Source organism: Mobula birostris, chromosome 20 (assembly GCF_030028105.1).
Source record: "Mobula birostris isolate sMobBir1 chromosome 20, sMobBir1.hap1, whole genome shotgun sequence".
NCBI classification, from domain to species: domain Eukaryota; kingdom Metazoa; phylum Chordata; class Chondrichthyes; order Myliobatiformes; family Myliobatidae; genus Mobula; species Mobula birostris.
This window is the reverse complement of record NC_092389.1, coordinates 4,820,425-4,847,395: the sequence shown is the minus strand read 5'-3', so window position 1 is coordinate 4,847,395 and position 26,971 is coordinate 4,820,425. Positions and strand designations below refer to the sequence as shown.

Sequence of the window (26,971 nt, the reverse complement as noted above, 5' to 3'; positions counted from 1 at the left end):
AACCAAGGACTTCATCTACATCGGGCTTTCTCTCTTCCCTACGTTCCATTGGGCATAAGTTACAAAAGTCTAAAAGCACAAAGCAGCAGATTAAAGCAGGGGTCCCCAACCTGTTTGCACTGCGGACCGGTTTAATATTGACAATATTCTTGCGGACCGGCCAACCGGGGGGAGGGGGGCGCGTGTAGGTTTGCCAATGGACAAGGTAGCAGTCAAATACGTTGTATTTACCCAGAGAAAGACTACAATGACCATGAAGCCTTGCGCGGGCACCAGTGTGCATGCGTGAACCTGCTGATTTTTTTTTCCCCTGCAAATTGTTTTTGGCGATTCTGTTCGGGGTGGGCGGTGTTAATCACGACCGGAATATAGGTGATAAGTGGCTAATACACTCAATTTCGTTTCTAAAAGGGTTTATCTAACGAACTTAATATTAAACACACAGCGCATATTTTCCTCGCATGAATATAGTGATAAGTCAATTATCAGGGGAGGACGGGGAGCTTGAAGTAAGTGTTGAACGATCTTCCAGTAGAAGTGGCAGAAGCAGGTTCGATATTATCATTTAAAGAAAAATTGGATAGCTATATGGACAGGAAAGGAATGGAGGTTTATGGGCTGAGTGCAGGTCAGTGGGACTAGGTGAGAGAAGCGTTCGGCACGGACTAGAAGGGCAGAGATGGCCTGTTTCCGTGCTGTAATTGTTATATGGTTATACAAGTCACTTATAAGTCAATAGCATCATAACATTTTAAGTAACGTTTGGATATTAAACACACAGCACATATTTTCCCCGTATGAACATATAAAATCATTGCAACACACCAATATCGTTGAATCATTGGGGGTCCTGGGCTTGTTTTGCTACAACGAGTCGGTCCTATCGAGGAGTGATGGGAGACAGCGATACTCGAAGGGGGATCCTTATGTCCAGTCTATTCCGCAATTTAGTTTTCGTTGTATTCATTGCTGAAAAGTCTACTTCGCAGAAAAATGTTGGAAATGGCAGCAACGTTTTCAGTGCTTTCGTAGCTACCTCAGGATATTTAGCCTTGACTTTGATCCAGAATGCTGGCAGAGATGTTATGTCAAACATACTTTTCAGCCTGCCGTCATTTGCAAGCTTAAGGAGTTGATCTCCTTCCCGCGCTGACATGGATGACGCGTGGGGGATGACGCGTGGGTAATGACCTCGCGTGCGTAATGACCTCACGTGCGTTCAAGCTCAACAGTGGGTGTGACAGGGAATGAGGAAAGGTGCAGCTGACTCATATCTCCAAATCATATCGTTTCCTTGTGGCCCTGGCCCAGTGGTTGGGGACCGCTGGATTAAAGGACAGCTTCTACCACACTGCTACAAGAGTTATTGGTTAGTTCTATAGTAGGATAAGATGTACTCTTGACCTCATAATCTACCTCATTACGATCTTGCACCTCACTTTTTAGCTGCACTGCACTTTCTCTGTAGCTGTTACTATGATGAGAGGCCTCAGCAAGGGTGGTAAAGACCCAAGTTGAGCTGACGATTGAGGACCGAACCAGAGTTCAGGTGCTCTTTAATTATCCAAATGTTGGTGGCAAAATGTGGCTGCCAATTAGAGGAGCAAGCCAGAATCTTTAAAGGGACTGCGGAAGCTATTCATATTCTGAAAAATCAGAGCATCTAAACTCCAGAGGTTGGCACAGTTGGGTGTGTACTACAACAGGCCCCCCTTCCCTATGACCAACTCCTGATGGCCCAGGCTGCCCCGGGTAACGGGGTAATCATGGATCAGTGCCAGGTCCAGGATGTCCCTTTCTGGAACCCAGTTCTGTTCCTCTGGTCCAAACCCTACCTAGTCTACAAAGAAAACACAAAATGCTGGAGGGACTCAGCAGGCTAGGCAGCATCTATGGAAAAGAGTACACAGTCGACATTTCGAGCCAAGACCCTTCAGCAGGATGCAGGGAACTGCCGATCACCACATACAGTTCGTGAATCCAGAAATTTCTGTATGGTGAAGACCTGCTCCACCATTCACAAGGTTGGAAACTTTGAACCGGATTGGATGTTGCAACTACCACCCCTCCTCCCACCCGACCATCCCTCTGAGGATGGCTCCTGAGCAACTGGAGCAATTTGGCAGACCTTGGAGTCTTCTCCCTAGGTTATCCACACTCCAGAGAATTGGAGCGTCTAAGTCTCGGAGGCTGGCCTGGTGGGTGCATACCGTAACAGTTGCACCTTATTCTACATTCTTTTATTGTTTTACCTTGTACTACCTCAATGCACTGTGTCATAGTATGATTTATATGAACGATATGCAAGGCAAGCTTTTCGTTATATTATGGTGCTTCGGGAGGTGGGGGGGGGGGGTGACGGTGTAGCAACAGCCATCTCCAACATTCCTAGTGGCCAGCTATATATTGTCTTAAAATATTTTTGTGGGATTATGGTGGGATGTTCATTTATTATTACATTTTAGCTTGGGTTATACAGTTATTCACATCTGTGTTTCTGGGTCACCCTGACTGTAACCAGGGTGTATGTGACTGGGTTCGCTCCCCGGGTCATAGCGGCTGGTCTGTTTATTTTTGTGTTTGTTGCAATAAAGACGGCAGTTGAGAGAAACGAGCTTCTCGTCTGTCATCATGAACCGAATGCTCACTACAATATCTTGATGCATGTGAGCCAATAAACTAATACCGATGTGATGAAACATGTTCTTATTAAATGTTAAACATTTATGACCTCATGGTTAACTCCTGCTCCTAATTTTATTTTATCTAGCTTTTAACATCTAGAAGTATGCAATTCTCTTTGTATGTAGGATCATTAACAAAGCTATCTGAAGATATTTACCCAAATACACGACTGCATGAAATGCAAGTGGTGGTCGCAACCACTCCAAATCCCAACCCAATGTCAACTGGGGTTGAGTAAAGCTATGTAATCTGTCCAAACATATGTTGTATTTTATAGCAACATCTTATAAAACTCTAATATTCCAGTGTGTTTAAGATTTTTGATGGTGCCAGGCTAGCAGATTTTCTGGGATAGTTGTTCAGCATGGAAGAGGGTCATTCAGCCCAACTGGTCCATGCTCAGCAAAATGCTGATCCAAGCTAGCCCCATTTGCCCATGTTTAGTTCATGTTCTTCAAAACTGTGCCTGTCCATGTGCTTGTCCAACTGTCATACCACCCTTTGTGAAAGAAAAAGAAGATTTTCCCCTTTCACCTTAAACCTCTGCCCTCTAGTTTTTGAATTGCCAACCCTAGCAAAAGACTGCATTAGACCCCTCATGATTTTATACACCTCTATAAGATCACCTCTAAGACTCCTATGCTCCGAGGAAAAATTCTTAACCTGTCCAACCACTTCCGATAACTTGAGTCCTGGCAACTTCCTTGTAAATTCTTCTGCCCTCTTTCCAGTTTAATAATATTTTCTCATAGCATGGTCACTAAAACTGAACACAAGTGCAGTGTCGCCTAAAGCTTGTGCAACTGCAAGATAATGTCTCAGCTTCTAAGCTCAGTGTCCTGATTGATCAAAGCCTATTGGATATTATTGTTCAAGGTCTTTTAATTTTGCTTAAAATGTTATTAACACTGAAAAACATGAATAGCTTTCCATAAACATGAGGAATTCTGCAGATGCTGGAAATTCAAGCAACGCACATCAAAGTTGCTGGTGAATGCAGCAGGCCAGGCAGCATCTCTAGGAAGAGGTACAGTTGACGTTTCAGGCCGAGACCCTTCGTCAGGACTAACTGAAGGAAGAATTAGTAAGAGATTTGAAAGTGGGAAGGGGAGGGGGAGATCCAATATGATAGGAGAAGACAGGAGGGGGAGGGATGGAGCCAAGAGCTGGACAGGTGATTGGCAAAAGGGATACAAGAGGATCATGGGACAGGAGGCCCAGGGAGAAGGAAAAAGGGGGGGAACCCAGAGGATGGGCAAGGGGTATATTCAGAGAGACAGAGGGAGAAAAAGGAGAGAGAGAAAGAATGTGCGTATATAAATAAATAACGGATGGGGTGTGAAGGGGAGGTAGGGCATTAGCAGAAGTTAGAGAAGTCGATGTTCATGCCATCAGGTTGGAGGCTACCCAGACGGAATGTAAGGTGTTGTTCCTCCAACCTGAGTGTGGCTTCATCTTGACAGTAGAGGAGGCCGTGGATAGACATATCAGAATGGGAATGGGACGCGGATTTAAAATGTGTGGCCACTGGGAGATCCTGCTTTATCTGGCGGACAGAGCGTAGGTGTTCAACAAAACGATCTCCCTGTCTGCGTCGGGTCTCGCCAATATATAGAAGGCCACATCGGGAGCACCGGACACAGTATATCACCCCAGCCGACTCACAGGTGAAGTGTCGCCTCACCTGGAAGGACTGTCTGGGGCCCAGGATGGTGGTGAGGGAGGAAGTGTAAGGGCATGTGTAGCACTTGTTCCGCTTACGAGGATAAGTGCCAGGAGGGAGATCAGTGGGGAGGGATGGGGTGTGGGGTAGCTTTCCATAGACTGTTTTTGTCTTTTATCTGGGAACAACAAATGCATCCAAGCTCTGAAAATCTACCGTGCAACTATCCAGAAATCCTGTTGGTTTGTCATGTGGCTCTTTCACTCTCTGGGGTCCTAGTTCTTGCACTCCCTTTCAATCAATTGTGTCCTGTTTTCCACACTTCCTGGAAACTTGCCAAGGTCTTACTACCCATGCTCCCTTTAAACTTGAGTTCACTGTGAAGTATTATTCTATAGTGTAACATCATTTTTAAAAAACAAAGTGAATTAAAATTGTTTGCATAAGTTGAATAATTTCCTAATGGTGTGGAAAATCTTCCATTGTGACATTACCAGCATCTAAAGTGTGTCAGATTAAAGGAGTTTTTCTGTATTTATAAAAAGGTTATTGTTGCTCTCTGGGAAGTATGACAGCCATAATGCACATTCCATTGTTGCCCCAGACAACACTGAGATGGTGTCCATATTATCAGTTTCTTTGTCAAATGATGTTGGTTGACACATAAATATTAGTCAGAACTTCTGTTTATTGAAATGCCATTGACAGGATCTTCTATTTCCTGAGAAGATCTACAGCCCCTCTGCACCCTTGTCAGTGCAATGCTTCCTCTTGCCTCTGAGTGCTGTCTTGATTTTCATGCTCCCATCTCTCTGCAGGGATGTAATCAAGCACTTTATTTTCAGAGCCTGTTCTGTTGGTTGACGCCACCTAATCTGTTAAATGTTAGAATTTCAAACATCAATAGTGTTGTTTGTCTGCCATATCCAGCAGCAACAGGAGGCCAATCAATTCAAATCAAATAAAGTTTAATTATCATTTAAAATGTACATGGATGTAGCTGAATGAGACAGCATTCCACTGGGACCAAGGTACAAAACATTCAAAATGACGAGTAACATAATTCAAAATATCAAACAAAGAAGCGTATTCACTCAAAAAAGCATGTATATGGTCCAAGATCCTGAGCGACAATGTCCTGCAATTGATGGTACAGTCTCCCAGCAGAGTGCAGACGCATGCAATCCAGCCTGTCATTCCAGCACTCGAACATAGGAGGGCAGCACCAATGGGAGCGGCCAAGCTCCAGCTGAGCTCAACCATACTGTAGCGCTTCTGCGTGTCTCACCTGGTCTGCAACAGCAGGCGAGCTTGAGGCCTAGTTCTCACTATAGCTGAGGCTACACAGCTCCCATGTTGACTGTCTCGCCACCAGACAAGGGTTACAGGCCTGCAGCAAATTACATTATCAGTGTCCAACAGAGTCTGCAGACATCAACAATACAGTAGTTTCTTTGCAAAACTGCTCAAGCTCTGTCAGATTGCATGGGGATCGTGAGTGAACAGCCTTTTTCAATCCCAGCCACAAGTTCTCAGTTGAATTGAGGTCTGGACTGTGACTTGGCTACTCCAGGACATTAACCTTGTTTTTAAGCTATTCGTGTGTAGCTTTTGCTTGATGCTTGGGGTCATTGTCTTGCTGGAAAACAAATCTTTTCCCAAGTTGCAGTTCTCTTGCAGATTGCATTAGGTTTTCCTCCAGAATTTCCCTGTATTTTGCTGTATTCATTTTGCCCTCTACCTTCAAGCTTTCCAGCATCCCCACAGCATGATGCAGCCACCATTATGCTTCATGACTGGGATGGTGTATTTTTGCTGATGTGCGGTGTTTGGTTTATGCCAAACATAGCACTTAGTCTGATGGCCAAAGAGCTCAATTTTGGTTTCATCATACCATAAAACCATCTTCCAGCTGACTTCAGAGTCTCCCACAGGCCTTCTGGCAAACTAGCTGAGATTTCATGTGAGTTTTTTTTTCAACAGTGGCTTTCTCTTTGCCGTTCTTCCATAAAGCTGCGACTGGTAAAGCACTCGGGCAAGGATTGTTGTATGCGTAGTCACTGAACCTAGTAACTCCTCCAGAGTTGTCAAGGGTCTCTTGGTGGCCTCCCTCACTAGTCCACTTCTTGCACGGTCACTCAGTTTTTGAAGACTTCCTGCTCTAGACAGATTTACAGCTGTGCCATATTCTTTCCATTTCTTGATGATTGAATATCCCTTGGAGTACAGTTAAGTCAATGACTTGGAAATTTTCTTCTATCCATCACCTGACTTTGTGCTTTTCAACAACCTTTTCACAGAGTTGCTTAGAGTGGTCTTTTATCTTCATGGTGTAGTTTTTGCCAGGATACTGACCAACCAGCAGCTGGACCTAACAGATACAGTTGTACAGGTACCATTGTAATCCAGCACCATTGGGACCTGAGGAGTGCAGGATCACATTAAACAGAATCAGTGCCGGATTATCGAAGGAACCGGATTACAGGTAGTCGGATTAGTGAAGGTCGACCTGTATTTTTACTGCAGTCAATTGAAATGCCGTGGACGACACACAGATCTCAAAAAACAATCTCCATTTAATTATGTGACTTCTAAAATGAATTGGCTGTACCAGTGATGATTTGGTGTGTCATATTAAAAGGGGTGAATACTCAGTTATTATGTTTCATATTTGTAATTAATTTAGATCACTTTGTAGAGGTTTGTTTTCACTTTGATACAAAGGAGTCTTTTTTTGCTGATCAGTGTCAAAAAAGCCAAATTAAATCCACTATGATTCAATATTGTAAAACAATAAAACTTGAAAAGTTCCAAGGGGGTGCATACTTTTTATAACACTGTATGTTGCTATTTATTTGCACTTTCTGAGTCAGTCTGTTATTTAATTAGAGGACCCTGCTGGATGTTGTGCATTTGATTAACTATTTCTGTCAGAGAAAGCAGGATCTCCCAGTGGCCACACATTTTAATTCCACATCCCATTCCCATTCTGATATGTCTATCCACGGCCTCCTCTACTGTCAAGATGAAGCCACACTCAGGTTGGAGGAACACCTTATATTCCGTCTGGGTAGCCTCCAACCTGATGGCATGAACATTGACTTCTCTAACTTCCGTTAATGCCCCACCTTCCCCTTGTACCCCATCTGTTACTTATTTAATAATAATAATTATTATTATTATATATATATATATTTTCTCTCTTTCTCCCTCTGTTCCTCTCACTATACCCCTTGCCCATCATCTGGGATTCACCCCTCCCCCTTCTTTTTCCCTAGGCCTCCTGTCCCATGATCCTCTCATATCCCTTTTGCCAATCACCTGTCCAGCACTTGGCTCCATCCCTCTCCCTCCTGTCTTCTCCTATCTTCTCCTATCATTTTGGATCTCCCCCTCCCCCTCCCACTTTCAAATCTCTTACTAGCTCTTCTTTTAGTTAGTTCTGATGAAGGGTCTCGGCCCAAAACGTCGACTGTGCCTCTTCCTAGAGATGCTGCCTGGCCTGTTGCATTCACCAGCAATTTTTATGTGTGTTGCTTGAAATTCCAGCATCTGCCAATTTCCTCGTGTTTGAACTATTTCTGTCAAATGTGTTTACCTGTTTTTTTCTGTTAATGACCAGCATTTGTTATTTATAAATATCTGGATGTTGAAAAATCAGTCAAAGTTAGGAATAGGGGCAGGATTTGACCATATATGGTTTCTCCAGCTTTTGCTGTTATCACCAAGTTCATTCTTGATCTATTTTGGGCTCAGTTCCATTTTCCCCCCTGTTCCTCCATTAACCAAAAATCTGCTTATTCAAGTTTTAAATATCATGATTCAGCTTCCTTGGCTCTCAAATATAATGAATTCTTGAGCTTAATGATCAAAGAAAAAGTGTTCTTTATATCTGTCTTAAAATGGTTATCCCCCCCTCGAAATTGTGCCTCTAGTTTTAGGATTCACATGAGGGGAAACATCCTATTAAGCCCCCTCAGAATCTTCTGTGTTTCAATAAGCTTACTTCTGTCCTTGATTTATAGATCCAAACTCTTCAAATCTTTTTCAAAACAGATAAGCTTTTCCATGCCAGGAACTGACCTAATGAAACTTCGCAGAATTGCCTCCAACTGATTTATCCCTTAAATGAGGTCAGAATTGTACTCTATACCCAGCAATACCCTATGCACTTGTAACAAGAACTCTCTTTTTAAAATTTCATCTTTTTTTAAAATTTCATCTTTGCAGGAAGGCCAATATTTGCCCTCCTAACTAACTTCTGTATTTGTATGCTAATTTGGTGAGTTTCATGTACAGGAATCCCTCTGTAAAGTAGCATTCAGAATACTGTATTGGAACTGCTATAGTTCTGCAAAGGATATCCAAACTAAATAAAACAAAAAAGAAACTACTTTAAAGCTCATTTCAAGTGGACAGTTGCATAAATGTGTTTTTGGCCACATAGCTGTAATGCTGCCGGATGTTTATGTCGGTGAACTTAGAGTATATTCATTCTAGAACACAGAAGAATCTGGTTTTAGACTACCTTTGTGGTCATTTTTCTTCTCAAGCAAAACCTTAGTATCATGAATAACTTGGTTCCACTCCAGTTTTGTGAGCTCTGAAATTACTGATGTGAGAACTGCAGATTCTTCCAAAGGTGAGGCAGGAGGTGCTTGATGGGATGGGAGAGAAGGTATTTTGTGTGGTGTTACACACCTTCTGTTTCTTTTCTCAGGGATCCTCTGTGCTGCTGATGCATGGACGTGAGGTTCTCAATATCATTCTGAATGCTTTTGCTCTACTTTGACTGGCCATGATCAGAGATCACTAGGAATCAGTAAGGATGTTGTATTTCTTCAACCAGGCATTGAGTGATCCCTCTGCCCATATCATAATGTCTTCACATGATAGCGCATGGACTGGAATCTCTCTTTCACAAATCTGATGTCGGTACCATGCACATGAGGTCATCTGCTCAGTGTACCCTAACTGAGGGTAACTAAAGATTTGATGCTGAGGATGTCGACTTGGAAGAAGCCACTGAGGTTTATTGGTTTCTTTCCAGTAAATTTAGAAGAGAGAATTAGTGGCATTGTGGAATCTGTGGTAAGGTTGAAGACAACATCCAGGTAAGGATAGCCTGGGGCAGTTGTAATGAAGTGAGACTTTTGAAGTGAGACTGCTAGAGATCCCTCTGCTTACTACAGATGAGATGGACAGTGGATGACTGGCAGTGTGTATTCAAGCCAGATAAGAGTGGCCTCTGCAGTGAGCCTTTACTAAAAAGGTCTTCCTAAAACTTGACGTCCCTTTACAAAATAGGGGATGCCGGACACAGATGAGATGGAAATAATGGAAGGGTACGAAATACGCCCAACAACTAAGGGACAGTTGCTTTACTAACTTCAAAATATCATTGGTTGCCAGCTTGAAGTTTTGATTGACCCTAACACTTCTATTGTCGATGGTGATTGATCTTGCAAGTAAGGAATTCAAACATGTACAGTTTGCAAAATGGACAATATTCATAAATGATAAGTCAATTCTGTATAAAAATAGTGGTTTTCTGTTCAGACTTCCACATCAGTGGGGGTGACACAAGTAAAATAAAAGGAATGTTAGAGTCGCAAGAGTGTGTGTTCTGGGCCCAGTTACTTTATTATCAGCGGTGACAGTATCTTTGCGGCACCTTGCATGGTTCAGTCATTCATCTGTCTCCTATTTTGTGTTTTTTGAATAGATTTTCTGCTAAAATAAAATACCTACTACTAGCTAGATGTTAAAACCAGCCATAGGGAAATTTTTAAAAGGGAATGCAGACCCATTGGGATCAGACACGAGGAATTCTGCAGATGCTGGAAATTCAAGCAACACACATCAAAGTTGCTGGTGAATGCAGCAGGCCAGGCGGCATTTCTAGGAAGAGGTACAGTCAACGTTTCGGGCCGAGACCCTTCGTCAGGATAGAATCAGATTTATTATCATGGGCATGTGACATGAAATTTGTTAATTTAGCAGCAGCAGTTCAATGCAATACGTAATGTAGCAGAGAAGAAAATAATACTGATAATAAAATAAAAATAAGAAATAAGTAATCAATTGCATATATTGAATAGATTTTTAAAAAGTGCAAAAACAGAAATGCTGTATATTTTTTTTAAAAATAGTGAGGTAGTGTCCAAAGATTCAATGTCCATTTAGGAATCGGATGGTAGAGGGGAAGAAGCTGTTCCTGAATCGCTGAGCTTGTGCCTTCAGGCTTCTGTATCTCCTGCCTGATGGTAACAGTGAGAAAAAGGCATGCCCTGGGTGCTGGAGGTCCTTAATAATGGACGCTGCCTTTGTGAGACACCGCTCCTTGAAGATGTTCTGGGTACTTTGTAGGCTCGTGCCCAAGATTGAGCTGACTAAATTTACAACCTTCTGCAGCTTCTTTCGGTCCTGTGCAGTAGCCCCTCCATGCCAGACAGTGATGCAGCCTGTCAGAATGCTCTCCACAATACAATTATAGAATTTTTTGAGTGTATTTGTTGACATGTCAAATATCTTTCAAAGTCCTAATAAAGTGTAGCTGCTGTCTTGCCTTCTTTATAACTACATGGATATGTTGGGACCAGGTGGGGTTCACAACAGCGGGGTTCAGACTGTTCAAAGTTAGTTGATACTGCACCATCTAATGTGTTGAGCAAAGCAGAAACAGGGGTTTCTGCTGTCTGGTAGAGGATGATTGAGACAGAGTTCTTGATCTTCAAACGCCCCTTTCCTCAATCAACCAAAGTCTGTACCTTCACATTGAAGATGAGGGTGAATTACATCGATACCAGCTTTCACTGAAAGACCAGAGACAAGAGGTTGTATATTGGGCCAGATATGTTGTCAGAGCCAGGATGTGGCCTAGGTCTGAAGCTGGAGCCAGGGTTTGGGACATGCAGCCTTTAATCAAGTGATTACTGGATTTCAATTGAAGGTACTGAGGTAAATAAATTTCATTCAAATACCCTGCATCAACCAGTGCTGATTTTTTTTGCTCTATACGTATGCAGTATGATCTTGGTTGTAATATTTATTGGCACCAGTCTACAATATGTTTGTTGGTGTCAATGTGGTTGCTAAGGAAGCAACTTATTTAGCAGATTATTTTCTATAACTACTGTCTTCAATATTAGCACTCAGCTTGTTTTAAGTTCCCTGTAAAGGTTTGGTACTCAAATTTTGAGACTTTCTTTATTCCCAGTATGACTGAATTGTGCAGCTTTTAGTATCAATGCCATTTCTAAAGACTTAAGGTAAGACCACCTCTTGTTTGTAATTCAAAAGGGTGCTGCTGGTACCTTTTTTAATTTCCAGTTTTTCCAACATGAAATGTTTTTCTAGTGAGCGTTCCTGACTTTCAGCAACCGTGACTTGTGTCCTACATGCAGACAAGCAGATATTCTGTAGAACTGAGATATCCATCAAATCAATTTGTGAGAGTGCTAGGTAGATAATCCATGTAATTTTACAAATGCCGGTTAATCCTATTGTTTGTGGCTGTAGATTTAGCAGCCATTACTGCATGGATGTCTCAGTGTGAAACTGACTATTTAAGCTTTTATTCTTTTGTTCTTCCAGTAAAGGAATACTTTGCTAAATGGGCCATAGCTTTCTAACGATAATGACTTATTTGTTGCAGGTGAATTATGATTAGAAAAAGCAACTTCGAGATTAAAATTCAGTGCTGTGTAATTTCCATACACAAAAGAGCTCTTTGTGGAATTTGTTAATGAGTGAATATTCTCTTGGAGTAAATTTAAAAAATCAAATCACTGGGAATCTTAACTGCACATACGATTAAACATTTAACTGAAGCCACACAAACCAGGAAGATCCTAGTCTTAAAAAGTACTTTGTTTTCTACTTTGTCACTTCAAGATTGTGAAAGGCATGTTTTCTAATTGCAAATCCTTAATTCTTAAGGTTGAAATTAAGTACCTATAAAATTTCTGCATATTTTTGAAATACTGTTTGGTATCTCACAGTGCTGTGTGAGAGCATGGGACATCATATTATTGTACAGTTCTATAAAGTATCAGTCGGCTCAGTTGGTGGTACTTCTCCAACCCCCTTAATTTTAAGATTACATGAGTTGAAGCCCCACTTAAGCCACTTGCATGCTAGTCTCCACCTGCCACTTCAGTGAGTGAGTAAGTAAGTACTACCATCTTTCAGATAAAATATTAATTAATATTAATATTCTCCTTGCTCTCTCAAATATCTTTGACTTCATCTTTCAATCCAGTTTAACGACAAGAAATTGGTGATGTTTTTGCTATCTTTGGAGTAATCCTCTGAAAAGAATGTTAACAATGTACTAAAGTGTAAAGTTCCTTGGGATGCCCTGAAAGCTATTACACAAATATAAATGTTTTTGTAAACAAGTGATTTTTAACAATGCTGGAAATCAAAAGCAACACGCACAAAATGCTGGAGGAACTCAGCAGGTCAGGCAACATCTAGGGAAATGAATAAACAGTCCCGAAACGTCGACTGTGCCTCTTCCAATAGATGCTGTGTGGCCTGCTGTGTCCCACCAGCATTTTGTGTGTGTTGCTTGAATTTCCAGCATCTGCAGATTTCCTCATGTTTGCGTTTTTAAACAGTCAATGTTTCAGTCGAAGACCCTTCTTCAGGAATATGAAGTAAGGGGGAAGACACCAGAATAAAAAGGTGGGGGGCGGGGTAGGAAGATAGCTAGAAGGTGACTGGTGAAGCCAGGTGGATGGAAAAGGTAAAGGGCTGGAGAAGGAATCAGATAGGATAGGAGAGTGGACCTTGAGAGAAAGGAAAGGAGGAGGGGACCCAGGGAGAGATAATAAGCAGGTGAGGAGAAGAGTGGGGAATAGAAGAGGAAAGGGAGGAGAGAAAATTCCTCATTTAGGTGAAATGTGAGAATTTTCTTTACTAGGTTTCTGATATCATTCTGCAGTATTTCCAAGCAGTTGCATTAGCAATTAAATTGAAATGAAACTTTTTTTGTTTTGATTTTACTTCTGTGGTTCAATTCAAGTAATTTTTTTTGTTCTTCATTTTATAGGAAAGCACCATTGCACTTTTAGACAGAAATGACAACAACTGCACTACGGATAGGGGATCAATTAATCCTCGAAGAGGATTATGATGAAAACTACATCCCCAGTGAACAAGGTATTTGAACAACAGTGTTATGTATGTGTGCTTGATGATTTAATCTTAAATCCCACAAACAGCAGATGGATGAATATGTAGTAGAGGAATCATTGGACAAGAAAGACCAAGGATTGTGAGTCTTTACATATGTGGCCAGCAACTCGGCACTGCACAGACAAAGTGCATGTAAGCCAAATTTTGTTTAAAATTGGTGTTTGGATCTGGTATTTTATGCACAAACTGATAGTATCTCCTCAGTTTGTGCATCACTGAGGTGTTTTTTTTCAGGCAGCTTGCTTCAGGTGCAGTGTCTCAGAAAGGACCTGCAGCACCCAGGGCATGCCCTTTTCTTGCTGTTACCATCAGGTAGGAGGTACAGAAGCCTGAAGGCACATACTCAGTGATTCAGGAACAGCTTTTTCCCCTCTGCCATCCGATTCCTAAATGGACAATGAACCCATGAACACTACCTCACTTTTTTAAAAATGTACAGTATTTCTGTTTTTGCAAGTTTTTTAAATCTATTCAGTATACATGATGTACTTGTTTATTTATTATTTTTTTTTTCTTCTATATTATGTATTGCATTGAACTGCTGCTGCTAAGTTAACAAATTTCACATCACATGCCGGTGATAATAAACCTGATTCTGATTCACTGGCACTATCCTAAAGCTAGCTTCGGAATAGTGAGAATCGAAACCCCTTCATGCAATAAGATCAAATATGAAATAAAACAAAACAATTCAGCAAAACTCAGCAGGTTAGCAATGAAAATAAAAATTAAATGCAAGAAATCTTTACTTTTTTTCATATCTGAGCAGTGGGAAGCAAGAATAATTTTTGCAATTGGAAAAGGAAGGAAGTATTTTTGTCAGGACATATACTTCATCCTTCATCCCTTGGGGATGGCACAATAGCATAGCAGTTAGCGTAACGCTGTTACTGTACCAGCAACCCGTGTTCAATTCCTACCACTGCCTGTAAAGAGTTTGTATGTTCTCTATGGCACTGCATGGGTTTCCTCCAGGTGCTCTCCACAGTCCAATTGGTCACATAGGTGTAATTGGGTGGTGCGCGCTTGTTGAGCTGGAAGGGCCTGTTACAGTGCTGTATCTCTAAACTAAATTAATTTAAAAAATAAAAACCAATTGCCTGTGCTCCCATAAAAAGTTGAATTTTTTTTAAGAAAACCTTCCTTTTGATGGTTATTCAACAGTAATAAAGAATTCTAAGTGAGGAATCCACAGCTGTCTTTCTGATTGTTCTCCTAATTAGCATACGCATTGAGTTTGCATTGCATAAATGTTGGGCATAATAATTTTAACACTTAGCTTGAATGCTTGTTCACATGAGATTTGTCATTTTGTTGCTTTCTTTGTCATCAAAGATTTCAAAGGAACATTTAATGTCAGAAATGTACACAATATACATCCTGAAAAAGCATGCTTTTTCTTTGCAACCATCCACGAGAAACAGAGGAGTGCCCCCAAAGGATGAATGACAGTTAAGTGTTAGAACCACAAAGTCCCCGCCCCACCCAGCTCCCCTCACCCTGCCGGCAAAAAAAAAGCATTGGCACCCACCACCGAACACTCAAGCATGAACAAAGCAACAGTAAAGACACAGATTTGCAGTACTCCAACGACTACTTGTTTGCCTGGTAGTCGACACACTACAGGCTCGCTCCCTCTCTAATAAGGGAGAAAGAGTTGTCTCTGTTTCATAGCAAGAGGGGAGACATAACAAACAACTCGCTGGTTTACGGTGTTAAAGTCCATAGCATCACTTTTTCCGAGCTCCGTGCCCAAAGATCTCAGGTATCTCAGGTATCTCCCATAACACACCAATCTCCTGCCCAGACGTGGACCTTCCGATCCTCTTTTCCTACCCCCCCCCCCTGCCCATCTCCAGAGCCACGAAATCTTGGTCCTCTGAAGGCAAGCGAAGTTCTTAGGCCGCACACTTGGCGTGCCGAATAACAGCCATTCGTGAAACCCTGAGAAAGGGTCCCATTCCGTAGTCAGCGTATAACTCCAGGTCAGGGTCTTCAAAAGAACCCTGAAAGGGGAAAAATAAAGATATTAAAGATGGAAGTAGAGCTGTTCTGAAGATAGAGCCTGTTTTATATTTTAAAATAAGGAAAAGACACTTATAGCACCTAATTTTGTTATCCTGGTTGTTGTGCAATGAAATATGAATGGGCTCCTAATTAGCCACATATTGGCCATCTATTAGTTGATAACACACCTTGAAATGTGTCAATGAATATCGCCATATGTGAGGCCTAAAGGTCGAAAGTCATCCTCTCTTCCCAAGCATTGCTACACTGTCTGCTTAAGCTACTTAAATTGTGTGTGGCATCTAAAATGTTCTTTTCCCATTTAAAATGAATCTATGCTATATTCTTCCACTCTCGCCCTAAGATGACTGTCCTATAGTTTTAATATTTACTGTCTGAAATAATGGAGGATGATGATTTAACCCTATCTGTCCAGCAAAAAACAGGTTGGTAAAGATAAAATCGTTCAAGTTATGTGCCTTTCTCTGGAGAACTTGGACTAAGTGAACATAATTCATGGACGTTATCTCAAAATTGTTGAACTTTTATACAGATGCATGTCATGATTTGGGTCTGACTCCAATTCTAACTTGGAAGTCAAACTAGGATGGAACTAAGCCAAAATACAGTCCACACAGCGCAGCCTCTTTCTGTTCTATAATGCTCTATTGACCTTTCAATAAAAGTCAGCATCTGATGACTTATGCTGTCATAAAGCAATACAGAACATAAACAGGCCCTTTTGGCCCATCTAGTCCATGCTGAACTGATAGTCCTCCTCTTTCCATTGACCCCCACCTGGACCATAGCCTTCCATACCCCTCCTATCCATGTACTTATCAAATTCATCTTAAATGCTGAAATCTATCCTGCATCTACCACTTCTGCTGGTAGTGTCTTCCACACTCTCACCACCCTCAGAATGAAGAAGTTCCCACTCAGATTCCCTTTAAATATTTCACCTTTCCCTCTTAACCTATGACCTCTAGTTCTAGTCTCATCCAACCTCAGTGGAAAAAGCATGCTTGCGTTTACCCTATCCGTACCCCTTCATAATTTTACATACCTGTATCAAGTCTCTCCTCATTCTACTGTTTAAGACTTTGTAGTTTAACTGTGTTCCTTTCTTAAATGTTAGTGTTTTTAGAGACTTTCTTTTTCAAGAAATGCACTGTTAGCTCCCCTGAGCGATTAAGGCAGAACATGGAACCTTGGGCTCTATTGCAAAGGGGTGTAATATAGGGAAAAACTTTTTTGTTGTGGCAGCACAAGAATTTGGTGAGACTGCATTTGGAGTACAGCATCAAACTTTCACCACCTCCTTTAAAGGTTACAGAAGATGTTTGAAGAAAAACTTGTTAGGCAGTTGGGATGTTTTCTCTGCCTATCTAAGCGTATTGCAGCAGAACAAATATTACTCTATTAAGGTGCTCAGATTTGTTTGGGGCATTAGTGTTAGCAAACCAGCAGTCCATTGGAAATGTTCTCTTGGTGATGACATCCCAGGGTATGGCAAGCAGGAAATGCAGACAGAGGTATAAAAGAAAGACTTAATTGACTTTTTTAATCTCCATTTGGGCAGGGTATGGAATAGTTCGTGTATAAACAGGGTTAAAGATGTCACAAGTTTATTCCCAAGCAAATAATCTCTACAGGAATATAGGGAGATGTAATAGGTCTGTGAGCACAGATGGTTACCCAGCAGAAGCATGGATAAGTACAAATGACCTTGGGAGGGATGTGGTATTGACTGAATAAATCCAAGAGATGTTTTTTTTTCTTTGGGTACTAAACCAAGAAATGTGTTCTCTTTGCATATTGGAACAGATGTGAACGTTAAGTTATGGTTCTATATTGGTTTAGAAAATGCTTATCTACAGTATTTTGTACCGTATTTTTCAACATAAGTAATGGATAACATCAGTTGCATGTGTAGCGCTCAGCTACATTGGCTGGTATTTATCTCGGGGAAACCCCGTCCGCTGCCCACCTTCTCTCCTGGTTATGTCGGTTGCTGTACAACTGCCACCTGATTCAGCTTCAAACATCAGTCATCAGCCAGCACACAATGTACGTTTTACCAATTACACTTTATAGATATTACTAAGTCTATGAGATTAATAGAAATTCAATACAAAAAAGGAATGGAAAAGGCGCCAGACTTATCAAAGTTCAGTTTCTTCGTGCACGCGTTGGAGCTCGGGGACCTCTTCGGGACCACTCTGACCCCTTCGACTCGCGGCTCGGAACCATCCGGAGTGATCAACCTGAGCTTTCCCCGCACGTCCGTCGTCCTCACGGTCTCTCCTCCAACTCCCCGCCAAAACCCCCTGGTTCCCAGCCATATGAGACAGCATATCACCCCAAGAAAGAATAATATGGACACCCATTGGTTCATTTACTCTGTTATAACCCAAACAAAGTGCTAGCTGGAGACTTTCTCAGCATTTAACATAACAAAGAAGCCATTTTAATTAACATACGCAGTAACATAAAAGAAGAAACCCCTTACACATGTAAATAATCTTAATGTATAAGAATCACTATACAAGATATAATTTTTTTTTAGGTCATCCCAGAACTCTCTGGGTAGCTTCCATTGTACATGTTCAAATAAATCATTAAACATAGGAACTGATTCCAGCAGGTGTAGAGATTGACTAAACTCCCACATTATCATTCACAGAAATGCATGCATGTGGCAAAGCAGTGGACATTACACTATAATGATTTCTGGGATGCCCTTCTTCCATTTAAGGAAAGATTGATGCGCTGCCATTCCATCATAGCTGATTTGTGATCCCTCTCAACCCCATTCTTCTGCTTTCTCCCCATAGCCTTTGATGCCTTGACTAATCCAGAAGCTATCAACCTCTGCTTTAAGTATACCCAGTGACTTGGTCTCCACAGCTGTCTGTGGCAGTGAATTCCACAGATTCATCACCCTTGGCAAAAGCAATTTCTCCTCATCTCTGTTCTAAAGAGACACCCTGATTCTGAGGCTATGCCCTCTGGTCCTGGACTATCCCACCATAGGAAACATCCTTCCCTCATCCACTCTAGGCCTTTAATTCCTGGGATCATCCTCGTGAACCTCCTGTGGACCTTCTCCAATGGCAGCAAACCCTTTCTTAGATAGGTGTCCCAAAACTGCTCACAATACTCCAAATGTGGTCTGCCAAATGCCTTGTAAAGCCTCAGCAAAGGTGCTATGAAGTGGGAGAGTCTCAGAATTATGGGCATGGGATATAGCATCAGCAAATTTCAGGTTGAGATGGGGAGCTGTGAGTCTTTGCCATTCTTTGCATAAACAATTTTGGATTCTGAGTCATGAGACAGATAAAATTTCAAAATTCAAGGTAAATTTCCTATCAAAGTACATACAGTATATGTCACCATATACAACCTTGAGATTCTTTTCCTTGTGGACATGTGCAGTAAGTCCAAGAAACACAATAGAATCAGTGAAAGATTGCACCCAACAGGATGGACAATCAACCGATGTGCAAAGGACAACAAGCTCTGCAAAAATAGAAGAGAAAAATAATAATCAATAAGCAATAAATATTGAGAACATGAGATGAAGAGTCCTTGAAAGTGAACCCACAGGTTGTGAGAACAATTCAGCGACGAAGTGAGTGATGTTTAGTGGAGTAATCCCCTCTGGTTCAAGAGCCTTATGGTTGAGGGACAATAAATTGGGTCCTTAGGCTTCTGTAACTTCTTCCTAATGGCAGCAGCAAGAAGAGAGCATGGCCTAGGTAGTGGAGACCCTCGATGTTGGATGCTGCTTTCCTGAGACAGCATTTCATGTTGGTGTGCTCAATGGTGGGAAGGACTGAGCCATATCTACTACTTTTGGTAGGCTTTTCCATTCAAAGGCATTTGTGTAACCATACCAGACTGTGATGCATCCAGTCAGTATACCCTCCACCACACCTCAGTAGAAGGTTTAGATGTCATGCTGAATTTTTGTAAACTTCTAGGGAAGGTAGAGGTGCTGCTGTGCTTTCTTAGTACTTGCTGGCCCCAAGACAAATCCTCTGAAATGGTAATACAGAGAAATTTAAAGTTGCTGACCCTCTTCAGCTCTGATTTCCTCCTAGGAGGACTGGCTCACGGACCTCTGGTTTCCCTCTCCTGAAGTCAATAAGCATTATAAGTACAGGATCAAGGCTTATGGTGATCAGACATTGAATTATTGTGGCTGAAGGTCCTGTTTTTTAGGTTCAGGTGCTACACTTTATCCTGATATTTTAGGAATTTGTATTCGTAGAAACATAGAAAACCTACAGCACAATACAGGCCCTTCAGCCCACAAAGCTGTGCAGAACTTGTTCTTACCTGAGAAATTACCTCGGGTTACCTGTAGCCCTCTATTTTTCTGAGCTTCATATACCTCTCCAGGAGTCCGTTAAAAGACCCTATCGTATCCGCCTCACCACCGTCGCCGGCAGCCCATTCCACGCACTCGCCACTCTGCGTTTTATTAAAAAAAACAAACAAACAAACAAACTTACCCTGACATCTCCTCTGTACCTTCTTCCAAGCACCTTAAACCTGTGCCCTGTTGTGGCAGCCATTTCAGCCCTGGAAAAAAGCCTCTGACTATCCACAGGATCAATGCCTCTCAATATCTTATACAACTCTTATCAGGTCACCTCTCATCCTCTGTCGCTGCAGGGAGAAAGGCCAAGTTCACTCAGCCTATTCTCATAAGGCATGCTCCCCAATCCAGGTAACATCCTTGTAAATCTCCTCTGCACCCTACCTATGGTTTCCACATCCTTCCTATAGTGAGGCGACCAGAAGTGAGCACAGTACTCCAAGTGGCGTCAGACCAGGGTCCTCTATAGCTGCAACATTACCTCTCGGCTCCTAAACTCAATTCCACGATTGATGAAGGCCAATGCACCGTATGCTTTCTTAACCACAGAGTCAACCTGCGCAGCAGCTTTGAGTGTCCTATGGACTCGGACCCCAAGATCCCTCTGATTCTCTACACTGCCAAGAGCCTTACCATTAATACTATATTCTGCCATCATATTTGACCTACCAAAATGAACCATTTCACACTTATCTGGGTTGAACACCATCTGCCACTTCTCAGCCCAGTTTTTCATCCTATAATTATCCCACTGTAACCTCTGACAGCCCTCCACACTATCCACATCACCTCCAACTTCTGTGTCATCAGCAAATTTACTAACCCATCCCTCCACTTCTTCATCCAGGTCATTTATAAAAATCATGAAGAGAAGGAGTCCCAGTACAGATCTCTGAGGCACACCACTGGTGACCGACCTCCATGCAGAATATGACTCGTCTACAATCACTGTTTGCCTTCTGTGGGCAAGCCAGTTCTGGATCCACACAGCTATTTTCCCTTGGATCCCATGCCTCCTTACTTTCGCAATAAGCCTTGCATGGGGTACCTTGTCAAATGCCTTGCTGAAATCCAAATCCACTACATCTACTGCTCTTCCTTCATCAATGTGTTTAGTCACATCCTCAAAGAATTCAATCAGGCTCGTAAGGCATGACCTGCCTTTGACAAAGCCATGCTGATTATTCCTAATCATATTATGCCTCTCCAAATGTTCATAAATTCTGCTTCTCAGGATCTTCTCCATCAACTTACCAACCACTAAAGTAAGACTCACTGGTCTATAATTTCCTGGGCTATCTCTACTCCCTTTCTTGAATAAGGGAACAACATCCGCAACCCTCCAATCCTCCGGAACCTCTCCCGTCCCCATTGATGATACAAAGATCATTGCCAGAGGCTCAGCAATCTCCTCCCTCGCCTCCCACAGTAGCCTGGGGTACATCCCGTCCGGTCCCGGTGACTTATTCAACTTGATGCTTTCCAAAAGCTCCAGCACATCCTCTTTCTTAATATCTACATGCTCAAGCTTTTCAGTCCGCTGTAAGTAATCGCTACCATTGCCAAGATCCTTTTCCGTAGTGAATACTGAAGCAAAGTACTCATTAAGTACCTCTGCTATCTCCTCTGGTTCCATACACACTTCTCCACTGTCAAACTTGATTGGTCCTATTCTCTCACGTCTTATCCTCTTGCTCTTAAAATACTTGTAGAATGCCTTGGGGTTTTCCTTAATCCTGTCTGCCAAGGCTTTCTCATGGCCCCTTCTGGCTCTCCTAATTTCTTTCTTGAGCTCCTTCCTGCTAGCCTTATAATCTTCTAGCTCTCTATCATTACCTAGCTTTTTGAACCTTTCGTCAGCTCTTCTTCTTTACTAGATTTACAACAGCCTTGTACTCCACGGTTTCTGTACCGTACCATCCTTTCCCTGTCTCATTGGAATGTACCTATGCAGAACTCCACGCAAATATCCCCCTGAACATTTGCCACATTTCTCCTGTACAGTTCCTTGAGAATATCTGTTTCCAATTTATGCTTCCAAGTTCCTGCCTGATAGCTTCATATTACTCCTTACTCCAATTAAACGCTTTCCTAACTTGTCTGTTCCTACCCCTCTCCAATGCTCTGGTAAAGAAGATAGAATCGTGATCACTATTCCAAAATGCTCTCCCACTGAGAGATCTGACACTTGACCAGGTTCATTTCCCAATACCAGATCAAGTACCATGGTCAGACCCCACTTGGAGTACTGTGCTCAATTCTGGTCGCCTCACTGTAGGAAGGACATGGAAACCATAGAAAGGGTGCAGAGGAGATTTACAAGGATGTTGCCTGGATTAGGGAGCATAGGTTGAGTGAGCTCAGCCTTTTCTCCTTGGAACGACAGAGGATGAGAGGTGTCTTGATTGAGGTGTACGAGATAATGAGAGGCATTGATTGTGTGGATAGTCAGAGGCTTTTCCCCAGGCCTGAAATGGCTAGCACAAAAGGGCATAGTTTTAATATGCTTGGAAGCAGGTGCAGACAAAATGTCAGGGGTAATTTTTTTTTTACACAGAAAGTGGTGAGTGCATGGAATGGGCTGCCGGTGGAGGTGGAAACGATAGGGTCTTTTAAGAGACTCCTGGACGGCTACATGAAGCTTAGAAAAACAGAGGGCTATGGGTAAAGCCTAGGTAGGTCTAAGGTAGGGGCATGTTTGGCACAGCTTTGTGGGCCGGAGGGCCTGTATTGTGCTGTATGTTTTCTGTTTCCATAAGTACAGCCTCTCCTTTTGTAGGCTATTGTGTCAAGAAACGTTCTTGAACACACCTAACAAACTCCACCCCATCTAAACCCTTCGCTCTAGGGACATGCCAATCGATATTTAGGAAATTAAAATCTCTCACCACAACAACCCTGTTAATATTACACCTTTCTAGAATCTGTCTTACTATCTGCCTCTTGATGCCCCTGTTACTATTCGGTGGTCTACATATTTCAAAAAAAGACCCAGTAGATTTATTGACCCCTTCCTGTTCCTAACTTCCACCCACAGGGACTCCGTAGACAATCCCTTCATGTCTTCCTCCTTTTCTATGGCCGTGACACTATCTCTGATCAACAGTGCCATGCCCCCACCTCTTTTGCCCCCCTTCCTGTCCTTTCTGAAACATCTAAAGCCTGACACTTGATGTAACCATTCCTGCCCCTGCACCATCCAAGTCTCTGTAATGGTCACAACATCATAGTTCCAAGTGCTGATCCACGCCCTACGCTCATCTGCTTTGTTCATAATACTCCTTGCATTAAAATAGACATATCTCAAACCGTCGATCTGAGTGCTTCCCTTCTCTATCACCTGCCTGTCCTCCCTTTCGCACTGTCTCCAAGCTTTCTCCTGCCAGGATATTGGTCCCCCTGTGATTCACGTGCAACCTTTTCTTTTTGTGTAGGTTACTCCTGCCCCATAAGAAGTCCCAATGATCCAGAAATCTGAATCCCTGCCCCCTGCTCCAATCCCTCAGCCACGCATTTATCCTCCACCTCACTATTCTTATACTCACTGTCATGTGGCACAGGCAGTAATCCTGAGATTACTACCTTTGTGGTCCTGCTTTTCAACTTCAACTTCCTTTCTAACTCCCTGTCGTCTGCTTTCAGGACCACCTCCTTTTCCTGCCCATGTCGTTGGTACTGATATGTACCACAACCTCTGGCTGTTCTCCTTCCCACTTCAGGATATCGTGGACCCGATCAGAAACATCCCGGACCCTGGCACCCAGGAGGCAAACTACCATCTGTGCTTCTTTCCTGCGTCCACAGAATCGCCTGTCTGACCCCCTACCTGTAGAGTCCCCTATCACTGTTGCCATCCTCTTCCTTTCTCGACCCTTCTGAGCCACAGGGCCAGACTCTGCACCAGAGGCACAGCCACTGTTGCTGCCCCTAAGTAGGCTGTTCCCCCCACCTCCAACAGTACTCAAGCAGGAGTACTTATTGTCAAGGGGTATAGCCACAGGGGTGCTCTCTAGCCATATAACTCCTGCACTTCCCTTTCCTGACCCTTACCCATTTATCTGTCTCCTGAGGCCCCGGTGTGACTACCTGCCTGTAGCTCCTCTCTATCACCTCCTCACTCTCCCTGACCAGATGAAGGTCATCGAGCTGCATCTCCAGTTCCCTAACATAGTCCCTAAGGGGTTACAGCTCGACGCATGCGACGCTGAGCACAGAAAATCAGCCTCGCCCACCTACTTCCTGTCTGTATTCGTTTGAGATTTTGAGCTTTGCAAAATGTTGTTTTAACTCCATGGTTAATGTTTTATTTTGTGATGTCCTGTCTGGCTGGGCCCTAAATAAATGAATGTTCAGTCTTCATAATTGAGTTTGAATGGATGCAGCAGTTTGCCACCTAACCATGCATGTAAAATAAAAATTGCAACTCATGCTTGTAGCATTTATAAAGTTAAGTTAGGATAGAGAATGAACACTTTGGAGAAATGCTGATTTAATGTTTTTGACATGAGATGTAATAGTTGGAGCATGAAAGTGTGCTTCACTCATTATGCAGCTTTTGCTGCATCTGAAATTGGATGACCTGCACTTACATAAGCAGAAGGAGTTAAGAAATGTTCTATTTTTTATAAACTAGAGAAAATCTGCAGATGCTGGAAATCCGAGCAACACACAAAATGCTGGAGGAACTCAGCAGATCTATGGGGGGGGAAAAACAGTACAGTTCACGTTTCAGGCCAAAGCCCTTTGGCAGGACTGGAGGGAAAAAGCTGAGGAGTAGATTTAAAAGGTGGGGGGAGGGGGGAGAGAAACACAAGGTGATAGGGGAAACATGAAGAGAGAGTGCTGAAGTAAAGAGCTGGGAAGTTAATTGGTGAAAGAGACAGAAGGCCAAGGAAGAAGGAAAAAAGGGTGAGAAGCACCAGAGGGAGGCAATGGGCGGGCAAGCAGATGAGGTGAGAGGGAAATGGAGAAGGGGGGATGTGGTTGGGGGCATTACTGGTAGTTACAGAAATCAGTCTTCATGCCATCAGGTTGGAGGCTACCCAAACAGGATACAATTTAAGTGTGCCCTCATCACAACAGTGGAGCAGGCCATGGATGGACATATCAGAATGGGAAGTGGAAGTAAAATAGGTGGCCACTGGGAGATCCCGCTTTTTCTGGTGGACGGAGCGTAGATACTCGACAAAATTTGTCTCCCAGTCTATGTCGAATCATACTGATATACAGGCTTATTGAACAGAGTAAATGACCCCAATAGACTCTCAGATGGAGTGTCGCCTCACCTGGAAGGACTGTTTCGGAGAATTTTGTGCTAGAGACGGAGGCTGGTGGGTAGTAGGTGAGGACAAGAGGAACCCTATCCTGGTAGAGTTGCGGGTGGATGGGGTAAGAGCAGACGCGCGTGAAATAGAAGAGATGCGGTTGAGGGCAGTGTTGTTGGTGGAAGAAGAGAAGTCCCTTTCTTTGAAAAAGGAGGACATCTCCCTTGTTCGAGAATGAAAAGCCTCATCCTGAGAGCAGATGCGGCAGAGATGGAGGAATTGAGAAAAAGCAGGTGGCGTTTTTACAGGTAGTGGGGTGGGAGGAGGTGTCGTCTAGCTAGCTGTGAGAGTCCATGGGTTTGTAATAGACATTAGTGGATAAGCTGTCTCCAGAGATAGAGACAGTGAGATTGAGAAAAGGAAGGGATGTGTCGGAAATGGACCAGGTGAATATGAGGGCAGGGTGGAAGTAGGAGGTAAAGTGGATGAAGTCGATGAGTTCAGCAGAGGTGCAGGAAGCAGCACCAATGCGTCGTCGTTGCAGCATAGGAAAAGTGCAGGATGGCCACCAGTGTAGGCTTGGAACATAGACTGTTCCACGTAGCCAATAAACAGGTAGGCATAGCTGGAACCCATGCGAGTGCTCATGGCTACCCCTTTTGTTTGAAGGAATTGAGAGTGAGGACAAGTTTCGCTAGGCGGAGGGGAACTGGTGAGATCTGGTGTCCAGAAAAAAACGGAGAGCTTTGAGGCCTTCCTGGTGGGGGATGGACATGTATAGGGACTAGATATCCATAGTTAAAATGAAATGATGGGGTGGGGGGCAGGGAACTTGAAATCCTTGAAAAGATCAAGAACATGTAAGGTGTCACAGATAGGTAGGGACTAAACTAGGAGGGATAAAACAGAGTCGAGTTAAGTCAATATAAGTTCAGAGGGGTAGGAACAAACTGAAACAATGGCTCTACGTGGACAAGCGGGTTTGTGGATCTTGGGTAGGAGGGAGGGAGAAATGGGAGGTGCGGACTGCAGGAATTATGAGGTTGGTGGTGGTGGATGGGAGATCCCCAGTTCTTATAATCCACTTTGTTAACCAAGGTGGCACAGGAACTAAAATTTACTGTCTTTTTTTATAATGGCAACTGTGGCTGAGTGCCAAGACATTAGAGATTTATCTACTTTAGCTAGATAAAGTTGACTAAACAGTTGACTATTGCCAAATCATTTGAAATAAGCAGTGTAATTTCAATGAAAACTTGCTAAGGTGCTGAGTAGCTCTTATGTGCTAAGTGACTGTATCTAAAAAGTATTCTGGATGCTTGTGTTGCAAATATGACTTGATTCAAGTTTCACTAAGGTTTTTATTGAATGTCAGTGGAACATTGGACCTTTCTTGTGTATTAAACACAAGACATTATTTTGTATTTGCCTTTTTTTTTTGTTCCTCTATCTAAAATCCACAAAAGTATAGACTGTGGGAAGTCCTTAGGCTTGATTGCACAGAATTCTGACTGTAATTCTGACCCTTGCAATATTGAGTCTTAAAACTCTGTCAATGTACATGCTACAGGATATTTAAAAAAACAACCTTAACCATTGTCCTTGGCTTATCTTGTATCTTTCTTTTAAAAAATGATGTAGATCCAGTACCATAGCAAAACCTCCTTATTGCAGCATAAAATCTGTTCACAGATGACCTCTCCAATAATTCAGTAGTTAAAGAACTGCAGTTGCACACAACGTTTTTAGTAACAAGTTGCT

The 26,971-nt window shown here is 42.6% G+C and overlaps 1 protein-coding gene across 5 annotated transcripts in view; it reads left to right on the top strand.

Moving 5' to 3' along the window:
- The window catches only part of LOC140212743 (centrosomal protein of 164 kDa-like), a 309,604-nt gene that overhangs the window by 16,773 nt on the left and 265,860 nt on the right, over positions 1–26,971 (top strand). For all 5 annotated transcript variants that reach the window (XM_072283890.1, XM_072283891.1, XM_072283893.1 and 2 more), the window contains exon 2: positions 13,407–13,516. In XM_072283890.1, coding sequence (XP_072139991.1) covers positions 13,435–13,516 — 82 coding nt within the window. In that variant the 5' untranslated portion in view covers positions 13,407–13,434. The remainder of the gene's footprint in view (positions 1–13,406; positions 13,517–26,971) is intronic.